Genomic DNA, 11859 nt, shown 5'->3' with positions numbered 1-11859 from the left:
CTTAGTACTTAGGGGGCGGCTTATATATACCTTAGCACACCGCTACTGCACTGGAGAGCGGTGAAGTTTAGCAGTCAGCTCTACAGAACTTTACATGTTGAGGAGTCTGGTGTTTGAACGTGTAATGATACGAGTCAGTGCTATGTGTATGAGGCGGTGAAGACACGACGGCACCAAACTCTCATCCCAGTTGTTGGAGAGGTTTCCGCACTCCGCATCCAATATATAGGTAGGTTTGTACCCGTAACCTGAAAGACTGTTTATTCTGTACACAGTTTATTCTGCAATCGGCATAATCCCTCCCCCCCCCCTGTGACACCGCACCCCGCAGCACTGCTCTGTACTTTGTAGGCGTCTCCGTCGACCTCCGTCCTCTGTACGGAGTAGCTATGCTGTGATCTCAGAGCTCCTAGTATTATGTAATAGGCTCAATAGTAAATACCTTCTTAACTTGGCCGAGGAATGAACATAATTATAATATTATACTAGATGATGCTCCTGACTATGTCCACTGTTTTCCAGGATGAGAAAGAAGTACCTAGCCTCGGAACCTACGAGCGCGTTCTTGATGTGGGTGGCGTCTGCACCAAATAGAAATGCCCGCGAATTCCTCCACGTTGTTTTAGGTTTTTGAAAAGCCCGCAGGAACTCCGGAACTTTTTCGGAACCAAAACTAGCTTATATCTCCAACCTCGGGCCATGTACCTAAGCTTGTTCTGTACTTTGAACTTTGAAAACTAGCAGACAGGCAGACAGATATACTTTGGCATATTTTATATTATTAGTATAGTATTAGTCATGATCCTGGTTAAGTAAGTAAATGTACAATAAATAATGTTACTACACAAAAATTTAAGATTCTTCTCAATCAGATTCATAATACTTAAATACATACTTACGATTATAGTAATTAGATGTCACGGCAAATGCACGATATACGGAATTGTATATTCAGACTAAGTTCATAAAATATACAAGAGGCGTAAAATATTAGATGTAACAAAATACATAATAAACTAAACGATGCCCGCGACTTCGTCTGCGTGGATTTAAAATTATGCGTTTTTGTAAAGCGCGACGCCAGAAGCTACGAAGGAGAAAGAAGGAGGGGCGACGGTGTTCTGGCGGAGCCGCAGTACTCCATCATCTTCCTTCCCGCTCCTTCCTCGCCGCAATCCTATTTCCTGAACCATCTCAATTTGAAATCAAAATCATATATTCCAAATAGGTACGATTGTACACCTTTTGTTTGTCCGATTTTTTAGATTTCAAAGATGATATAGTGGTGATATTAATTACGTTAACTTAAACTAAACTACGAGGGTTCCAAACGCGCCCAAGGTTGTTTTAAGCTTTTCCGGGAAATGCACAAAATGCCTAAATACACACACACGCCTCAACGTCGAATACGTTTTGAAGTAGGCACTAGGCAGGTAAGAGATTGTTGCGCTGCATTCGCCAGCGAACAATACTCGGTTGCAGAAGTCGGCTTGTTTGATACTATACCTACATATATAAGTGTACATTGTTCAAATTTAAACTTATTCATAGTAATATATCCAGGTAGGTAACCAAGAATTTTCTGTATTTTTAATTGATCTTTCTTATTCTGATGAGTCCGTAATATAAAAGGGGTCCGAAATAAAAAGTGCGTAGGCATAGCTACCCCAGATGGGCAGTTAAATATCCATCTTGTACTATATCTACTACAGGCTGTCTGTTTGCGAGCGGTCAGTGAACAAGTTCTGATTAAAGCCATTCATGATGATGTTATTGTTTCGGCCTCGAGGTCAGCGCGCCCCCGCCCCCGCCCCCGCCTAGTTAGAATAGAATAGAATAGAATAGATTTTTATTTAAATAAACTTTTACAAGTGCTTTTGAATCGTCAAATAATTTACCACTGGTTCGGAATGCTGTTCCTACCGAGAAGAACCAGCAAGAAACTCGGCGTTCCCTTTTGTTTCATCATCATGATCAGCCCACCGCTCGCCACTACCGGATCTCCTCTCAGAATGAGAAGGGTTTTGGCCACAGTCTAACATCCTAATCAAATATGCGGATTGGCAGAAGTACTTTACACACCTTTGAGAACATTGATGTGTTGTATTTTTTAGAAAAATATTTAGTTTTTCCTGCAACTAAATGGAAAACTCGTGTTTTCGACTAGCTACCTACTTACATAAGCATCTAGTTTCCTGGTTGTAACTATATTTATATTATCGTCCTTAGATGAGAGAGATGACTGCGAAACTCCTCAGCGAGTCTCGTCATATGAACTATTTATTATTCCGGTAAGTAGAATCGCATTAAATTTTTTTTTTTTTGTGAAAACATGTTTTTTTTATTAATTTCCCTTCAACTTCATACCATCTAAAGCTTAGAAACGCTAAGTGTTACACTGCACAGGCGATTACTTGTACTATTTTCTCAATTGTAGTTATATCTAAAGAGATCCAATAAGCTTGTTGAAACGACGTCGCCTATATGTATAATAAAAACTAATAGGCATATCTACGTAATTATTACATTTCTTTTCCTCTGTTCTATTTTCAGAGCTTGGAGCCCGAAGTCTAGCATACTATCAAATAAGATAAATTGGAACGGTACAACTCGTGCAAGGGCGGTGCACTCCACAGTGGACGAGAAGGATCTGTTCCAATCTAATACGAAAATACTAAAATCGTTCTGGGATCCCGAAGGGCCATGGAAACCACTTCACCAGTGGAACTATGTTCGGTAAAAGTTGGACCTATGCCTCCCCTAAAGAGCGCCACCACACCTCCTCAGTCTTCCTCATCCAGCCACTTTCCGTCACCTTCATTACCTATATCGGCGGTCTATCGTGCTGGAGGGCATTCCACACTACGCAAAATTGTGTCCGACTGACTATCTGTCTGCTAGTTTTTCACGGGGGATACCTTAAATTGATCGTCAGCACAAGCTAGCAGATATGCGTACGTTAAAAGTAGATATGTACACATATCACAGTCGGTTTTCGCTAATTGGCAGACACCCACTAAGTGAGATCATCATGTCATCTGTCTGTCTGTCTGACCAGCCGGCTGCATCCCGAGAATCGTAGGATAGATAGATAGCTGAAGTTTTCACAGAATGTGTATTTCTTGTACCTAATGCCGCTATAACACGAAATACTTAATAAAAATTTCAAAATAGCCACCATCATGCGAAGTGTTGTTTCTGTAACGATAGTACGGAAGCCTCCGTGCGCGAGGCTGTACTCTCGCACTACGTTCATCGTTGTGATCGCGCTGCGCAGGTTGCCGTACATCCGCGACCGGCTGGTGCAGGTCGCGCCCGGGGAGAAGTTCTCTACTTGCTTGAAAGGGAAGAAGATCCTGGACGCTGGCTGCGGGGCGGGCGTGCTCTCAGAGGTGAGTGATAGGTACTCGTAATTTAAAGAGCGTTTAGTTCCGAAGCCTTACAGATTCGTCATCATGATCAAACCATCGCCGGTCTCCTCACAAAATGAGGAGTTAGGCCATTGTCTGCCACGTTGGCTAAGTAGGGATTGACAGACTTCACACACTTGTGGGCACATTGTGGAGAACTCTTTAGGCTGCGATCTGCCTACCGAGCGTAGGTAACAGATTTATGCCAGTGATATGGGTAACGTTCTCTTGTGTGAGCTCTATAAGCAGGCTCAGACATACAGGCTCACGATGTTTTCCTTCAACGTTAAAGCAAGTGATGCCTCCGAAAAGTTAAGAGGTGCGTGCCCGGGATGGAACCCCGGACTTTCCGCATAGGACGCCGATGTCTTGACCGCACTAGACTCTGGAATAATAATAGACTGAAGTAATTCGTTTGAAGGGCTTAGCGAAGTACGGCGCCGAAGTGACAGGAATCGACCTCAGCAGAGAGTTGGTCGAGCTGGCGCGGCAGCACAGCGCCGCCGACGCGCGCCTGGCGCACAACCCGCCCACGTACATCTACACTTCCATAGAGGTATGAGTTTAACACACGTTTACACGTGCAATTGATAGTGAAATTAATGTCGTGAAACTAATTTCGTGCCACTCATTTCGTAATGTATATTTCTTTCATTGCAAGATAGGTTTGCAGTTTGTATTTGACGACAGCCATGCTAATAAAAAGCAATAACGAGATGTAGGTTGGCACTCGTTTGCGTAGAAGATGCCTATTCACTCTTGCTTTGGACGTATTATAAGCTGCCTACGTGGCAGGTCATAATACGGCGGCAGGTACCGACGTATCAGAAACGTTGGGCAAAAGCGGAAGTCTCGATAGGAAACCTACGTCCACCAGTGGCATTTTAATGTACCAAGTAGAGCGGTAGCTAGCCACGGCCCACCGGAATTAGATATTATAGATTTTCAAATCGCCCCTGCCGAGAATGGAACCTGGCACCTCCCACTAGCGAGACCACGGGGAATGTCAAAGGTTCAGATGTTCCCTCGTTTGAGCAGGAGCACTGCAACAAGTTCCCGGACACGTACGACTTGGTGGTGGTGTCGGAGGTGCTCGAGCACGTGGCGCAGCAGGAGCTGTTCGTGGCGTGCTGCGCGCGCGCCGCGCGCCCGGGCGGCAAGCTGCTGTTCACCACGCCCAGCAGGACGCGCGCCGCGCAGCTCTACATGATCTTCGTCTTCGAGGATGTCCTCAAGAAGTTCCCCAAGGGCGCCCACGACTACAACAAGTTCCTGAGACCGAGCGAACTTCAATTTATGTTAGAAATGAGTAAGTTATCAAGGAAAAGTCCGGACTAAGACCCGGTACCCACCTAAACGGAGAGGAGAGGAGATGTGTTCATAATAGATGACGAGAAACAATTACCGATTGCTTCTCTCTTCTCCGCTAGGTGGATACCGGGTCTAAGGCTGCCTATCCACCAGAGATGTGCTACGTTACTAAGCTACAGATGTGTGTCAAACCCAGCAATAGGATCGCTATTGTTAACTATGTAGTTGAAGCGAGCTAAGGATACGAATTAGGTCGCGGACGAACGAGCAGGCATGGCGAATTATTTACTACGGAACCCTAAAATCGGTGTGCTATGGAAGTAATGAACGCATCTTATCGAGAAATAAAACGATTAATAATTTGCGAGTACATATTATTTGATTCGCAGACGACTGCTCGGTGGAGTCGGTGCGCGGCTACGTGTACCACCCGCTGGGCAACTACTGGGAGTGGAGCCCGCGCACGTGGTTCTCCTTCGCCATGGAGGCCGTCAAGGCGGCCTAGGGCGAACGAGCCGCCCGCCGCGCCCACACGGGTCTCTTGTGGAGAGTCCTTGCGCCGCCGCCACTCAGCGGCTTCCACAAACTTGTCTAGCGTCGTGTATCAACTAGTGGGGGCTCTTCCAACGCTGCGCTTTCCGTTTCGAAGTCGCCATTCTAGCACCTCGGGACCCGAACGTCTATGTGCCTCGCCCATTGCCACTTCAGCTTCGCAAATCGCAACCCGTTCAGCTACATCGGTTACTGTGCTTCTGCTACGGATCTCATTTCTGATTTTATCACTTGCCACTTAAAAAAAAAGAGAAACCAACTCCAAATCTAGCTCTCTCCCACGCTTCTATCTTATACTGGATCATTCCAGCAGCTGAGATCGTACTCAACGAAAGAGCATACGACAGAAGAGAAACTCTTTAGTGGGACGATTCGCTAAATGAGTGATCATCACTGAACGAAAGCCTAAGATGTTAACATTAAGCTCATTTGACAATTTATTTTTAATCCATTGAAGCTGTTCTACGAAATATTACTTTTATCTCCTTCAGTGAAGCAGCAATGTAGAAACCAACCGATGTCAAATGAGTTTGATGACTTTCAAGCGATGGCCACCGAGTCAGCAAATCACCTCGCAGATGAGCGTCGTGTGACGTCACGGCGAGCTCAGGCGACTCGGCTGTCCACGTTCCGCATATTCTAAAATTTGCAGAAGATTCTTGAGAATCAGAGGCTTTGACAAATAAAACACATAGTTTTGATCAACATTTTATTAATTAAATGACACCTAATTAGTTAATTCATATTCTCCGTGCATCGTTGAATCACATCTATCTACCTACGTCTCGCGTCGCTCCGCTCCGCTGCGCTCGCGAGGCGCTAAAGAGTACCTCAAAGGCAGGGGTATAACTCACCGAGTATAGACACCGGCACTTCGACCTCTGAGGTGTATAGACATACAGAACCGTGACGTGGCAGGGCCGGGATCTGTCACAGGCGATCGGTCCGACTCCTTGTATGTAAAGGTTTATGAATCTGTGTACACAGTACGCGACAGGTCGAGATGGCGGTCGGGGTGGAGACGCCCCGCTCAGCCCTCGCGGCGTGCGAGTGTGCGCGGCGTCCCACCGGCTCAAACCCCGATTGCCATCTCGACTATGTCGGGTACTATATGGTTATGGATAGAGCACTCCATGGCTACATATCGTTATCCCATTTCGACTGTCGAGCGAGAGCGAGAGGTCCAACTTCTCGTTCAATATTCGAAGTAGGATGGCGATAAGTAGATATTACTAAGGCTCGGTCCACTTGTATCATACATTCATGGGCAGGTAAACGATAAGCCATGTAAAATGTGTTCAAAATATATTTGATCGGCTCCCACCTACTCGTACGTCTCTGCCATATCACGGTTCTGTACTACTCCTTCAGTCTTACAAAAAGAACTACAACGCGCCTTACATTATAAAATGATTGTATATTTTCATAGCAATATCTAACTGTTTATACTTAACGTCAACTTAACGAGGAACTGGGAGAGGGCGCGACGGCCTGTGCAGTGTGCACAGACGAACTATCACATCGCAGTAACATAACCCATGTCACTTCATCACACTGCTGCCAATTTATTTGCACACAAATCTTTTATCTAATGTAAAAAAAAGTGTTATCCTTTTTATATTGTTCGCGCGGAAAAGGATAGCACTATACTCTATCCACGGAAAGAAGTTAATATAGCGCTCTCTTTTACACAATCCCTACCGTACCGTAAGTACGTATCGTAAATTACAAAGGGCAAAAATCTCTAGGGACGTTGAGTCACAAAGGAACCGAAACTAATGTTTTCGAATTCAATTTTGAATGTTTTTGAAAACATTTTCAAACTGAATTTCTTTTTTTTTTGAAAACATGTTTGTGATTGGTTGGTGACTCAAAATGATTGACGCGCACTGAGATTTTTGTCTCTGTCATTTGTACGGGATTAGGTACGTAACAGAGAGAGTGCAAGTCTCAAGTAAGAGTGCTTCCGTGGAGAGAGTATAGGTTAGGGTAAGGCTGTGCACCGCGCTCTTTGTCCCGCAGTATTCTGTAACCTAGTCCGCAATGTGTAGAGCGCTCTTTGACTTTGCTCATACTTAAGATACTGTTACAGCGTTAAACCGCTGGCATCAATATCTCTCGTTTTAATTGGAACTTAAGTCTAAGCAAAGTCAAAGTGCGCTCTATAGATGTTGAACCTAAGTTTCCCTATATGTATTACGTACAAAAAAAATCGCACGGTGAAATTTGAGTGCGGACTCACCCTAAATCTGTTCATCTATTTAGAAAGTTATTTGTGTACAAAAAACATTAACATAACTGATCTTCCAACGACAATTCATAAAATAAGTCTAATTTTATGATAATAACTTATACTTACATAGTAATTATAAAAATCGCTATAAACAATTGCACAGTAAAATAAGGAGTTTTGAAATAAAATTGTTAACGTTGTTCATTATGTTTACTTTAAAAGGATAAAAATCAACCATATTTTAAATAGGTAGCTATTAAATATTTGTATTTTACAATGAAAACAATCACATTTAATAGGTACCTATGTAACATGTATGTATAAGTAAGTACACCAAGCTAGAAAAATTACAATGTTTTGTAAGATACATTTTCCTTATTTTACTGGACATAATAAATGATTTAATATAAGTAATAAGTATACAACAGTAAGATTACAAAAATAGGAGCAAAGGCATGGACACTGGAGGTTTTCCGAAAACCGAAAAAAAAAACACTTTCTACTAAAAACTATAATCCCGCCTATCAGATGGCCGAACCTTATGACTTTTACATGCAAGAAGGGTAAAAAAACATGTTTGAAACTATTTTTTTAGTAAAAATCACGTAGTAATAATCGATTGGCCGACACCAGACATCGGCAGACAAGTACGTTTAGTTTCGTTGATCACAATTCAATAATCACAAGTTTAATGCTATAAGCTCTGGAAACGAGTAAAAAAACCATCAAAATTCATATTGACTTATCTTACATAGTAGGAGTTACTTTAAGACAGGTATTTTCAATTTGCGATAGTAGGTATATCAGGAATTTTATAAAATAATCTTATAGTAAAATTCTACTGTAACTAAAAAAGTAAAAAGTGAAAATTTTCATTAGGTTAGTTAACTGAACCACTACCATAGAGTTGTCTATGGATACTCCAATATCGATAGACTATCGATAAACAACTCCAACAGGGAATAGTTCTCCCTACAGTCTTAACTAATAAAGAGATTATATCCCAATATTCAAGAATCATAAAAAAAAATTTGATTCACTTTCACTTCTACGCCACGAATACTATTTGACTATTTATATGTAATTTATATTGATTATTTCAAAATAATCAAAATTAAAAATCGCTTATCACTTTTCCCGTATAACAGCTGCTTAAATAACATTTACTGTGCGCTAACAACACGATCAACTCCCAGAAAGTGCCACCACGCGCTTACGGAAACACGGGAGTTGGAAACTCGCTATACTTATACGTATATGTTATATTATAACAATCAATATATTTATCAATGGTAGTGATGTACACAATATTTACATTAACGACTACTCACACGAAGGCACTTGACACACCGCGGCTCACAGCGGCCGCGATTGGCGACATGTTTGGAAATATACAAAGATTAAAGCCTCATTTACACGAGAGTTTTTTACCGTCCGTTAAAAAAGCGTCCAAATAGAACATAATATAATGTATTCCCGAGTATCTGTTCACACGTAAAGAAACGTTGACGTGAGAACATATAGGTACCTACTTACTTGAGAATACATTTGTTCAATTTGGACGAGCTCTCGTGTAAGTTAGGCCTAACAAAATCGACTTACAAACCATGGACGAGCAAAAAAATTAGCCAAAAACTACGAAAAGGCAAACTTCATGCAAATACTCATAGCTTTGAAAGCCTAAGCAGGCCTTATTCAATGATAAGACTACACAATATAGGTACAGTAAACAGTTCTGCGCAGGTTCTGTGACATAGTAATCTTAATATCTATATCGAGAGAATTGACTCATATATGATAATAAATAATTGGCTAGAGCCGAGACGTCGCAAAAGTATGTATATATATTTTTGAGCCCCTTAAACCGGTATTCTAAGTATTTCATTATAATAAATATTGCAAGCGATTCAAATGCGAAAAATAAAGTAGGTAGGTATATATTGCACAAAATGTGAATAGATATTGAACTCTACACTTACTAGCTATCCACCTACCCGTCCAGTTGCAATATTCAAAACGCTTTTCAAAAAATAAGTCTTCATAAGCACGCCGACTTCACGTAGTGCGAAACAGAAACAACTTTACTCACGCGATGCAACCTACACTATAGCTTTTAGGATTCCAATTCCAAGTCCTTGTTAGGTTTCATTAGTTTAAAACTGAATAAAATGACATCAAAAACAAAAATTGTAAAAAATTACATAGCGGATTTGTCATACGCAGCGACGCTGACGTACCACATTTCAGTCTCTATCATCTCTATAACAAAGCTCGTTTGAACAAATTGAGCCGTCAAGCACTTGACAATTACGTAGCTAGCAGGTAATGTCGAGACGCGAGGAGCGGTGTGAAGTGAGGCACAGCTGCCAATGAAGCGAGCTGCCATGCTCGAGTATACTGCGCACGTATACGAGGCTGAGCCGCTTCACTTGTGACAGCTTTGCTTGCTTGGGTTCCGTTCACATTGACAGCGAAAACAAGAACGCGCGAATGTGCTTAGGTTGTGAAATAGAGATCAACATATTATTATGTTATCTATACTAATATTATAAAGAGGAAACCTTTGTATTTTTGTATTTTTGTATGTTTGTATTGAATAGGCTCAAAAACTACTGGACCGATTTCAAAATTTCTTTTACCATTACTTAGAGGGATTCTTCCGAATCCGTATAGGCTATAATATTTTATCCCGGAAAATAGATAGGATTTTTCGTGGTAGTGAAAATTGTGGAGTAAGGCGTCGAAAAAACTGCCGTACGTTAACGATTCTCGCGAACGCTGCCTAAATGGTTAGAGATGTATGGTTGACTTCTATAGAAAAGTTGTAGAACTCAATAATCCCTACAAAAAAGTCCGCGATAGTATAAACCAAACATTTATATTTTAGCCATTATAACCACTTTTCCATAGAATAAAAGTAATTCACCCGTGCGAAGCCGGGGCGGGTCGCTAGTATACCTATACAAGCGAGGGCCAAAATCCGCGATGATGAAATCCGCAGGAGAACCGATGTGATAGACATGGCTCAACGAATTAGCAAGCTGAAGTGGCAGCGGGCAGGCCATGTACGTCGTTGAACCGACGGCCGTGGGGCACACGTGTTCCGGAGTGGAGGCCGCGTACCGGCAAGCACAGTGTGGCAGCACCTGCCGTCTTAAGGAAGGCGGAGAGCGGGTGTGGTGGCGCACTCTCGGGAAGGCTTATGTCCAGCGGTGGACGCCAACAGGCTGATTGGTTGATGTTATGTAGAATTTTAAATTTTTGCTTTAATTCACTGTCAATGTAGTTGACCCTTACATAAACTACAAAACGAGAGAGACGTAATCAGCTTCCTTAATTTACGTTTTATTGTTTCAAACCTTCTTTAAAATGAAGTGACAACAAAAGGTGTACCTGTACCTACCCGTAGCGTACCTACAAGTGTTGTACCTACCCGTTGCGTACCTACAAGTGTTTTACCTACCCGTAGCGTACCTACAAGTGTTGTACCTACCCGTAGTGTACGTAAAACAAGCAGCGAAAACCCTGTATTGTGTCCATTCAGTCACACATCATCTCTAAAGTAAACTAAATTGACAGGCATAGAGGCAATGCTATTGTTTTCCACAGATTAATTATCATGGTTTGATCTGCCAATTTAGTGTAGTTTAGGAGTTGTATATACAGGGTGGAATGTTGTAATGCCACCTGAAGGGAAACTACTCTTAATACTGTAGATAAAAAATTCCACTCAAAGAAAACATTCCTTTATTTTTGCATAGAAAGAAAACTGCATTCAAAGATTTTTGAAAATTCGCTTGGCACACCCGGGAATCGAACCGACTAAAATCTGTAAAAATTACAACCTGTACTTTTACTGCATAGATCGTTAGGATCAATTATAAATAAGGATCAAATCTCTACAAGAAACTTGATAAATTAAATGAAAGGAAAACCATTAAATCTAGACTTATAAATTCAATAAGTCAAGTTAAAGCTCTTTAACTCAAAGATCCATCTGTTTGCTTATGTTAGTAATTAATAATAAAATTATTATTATTGACGTCATTTATCCATTAATATGACGAATCACTATTTCGATAAGACGATTGCAATTTGCACGTGTTTGTTATGCAGACTCCTTTCTTAGATACATAAGTAAACAGATGGATCTTGAGTTAAAGAGCTTTAACTTGACTCATTGAATTTATAAGTCCAAATTTATTTTCCTTTCGTTTAATTTATCAAGTTTCTTAGAGAGATTTGATCCTTGTAATTGATCCTAACGATATATGCAATAAAAGTACAGGTTGTAATTTTTACAGATTTTAGTCGGTTCGATTCCCGGGTGTGGCAAGCGAATTTTCGAAAATC

The 11859-nt window shown here is 41.5% G+C and overlaps 1 protein-coding gene across 1 annotated transcript; it reads left to right on the top strand.

Annotated features, from left to right (window-relative positions):
* Nucleotides 1-207: 207 nt before the first annotated feature.
* LOC123869751 (ubiquinone biosynthesis O-methyltransferase-like) lies at nt 208-5226 on the top strand. The gene is made up of 7 exons (XM_045912752.1): nt 208-229; nt 2230-2291; nt 2554-2736; nt 3278-3392; nt 3832-3966; nt 4449-4719; nt 5111-5226. Exons 2-7 carry the CDS (start codon nt 2230-2232, stop codon nt 5224-5226), a joined length of 882 nt encoding a protein of 293 aa, XP_045768708.1. The 5' UTR covers nt 208-229.
* The last annotated feature ends 6633 nt before the right edge of the window (nt 5227-11859 follow it).

The sequence above is a fragment of the Maniola jurtina genome, chromosome 11 (genome assembly GCF_905333055.1).
Source record: "Maniola jurtina chromosome 11, ilManJurt1.1, whole genome shotgun sequence".
Taxonomy (NCBI): Eukaryota; Metazoa; Arthropoda; class Insecta; order Lepidoptera; family Nymphalidae; genus Maniola; species Maniola jurtina.
Note: the sequence above shows the minus strand (reverse complement) of the source record. Positions and strands in the feature narration are given on the sequence as shown.

What these genes read in the sequence shown, in the direction of transcription:
- LOC123869751 (XM_045912752.1), top strand. Translation starts at nt 2,230, where the DNA reads ATGAGAGAGATGACTGCGAAACTCCTCAGCGAGTCTCGTCATATGAAC. An exon ending in CACCAGTGGAACTATGTTCG is followed by an intron (nt 2,737 to 3,277) that starts GTAAAAGTTGGA and finishes CGCGCTGCGCAG; the next exon opens with GTTGCCGTACATCCGCGACC. An exon ending in ACATCTACACTTCCATAGAG is followed by an intron (nt 3,967 to 4,448) that starts GTATGAGTTTAA and finishes TCGTTTGAGCAG; the next exon opens with GAGCACTGCAACAAGTTCCC.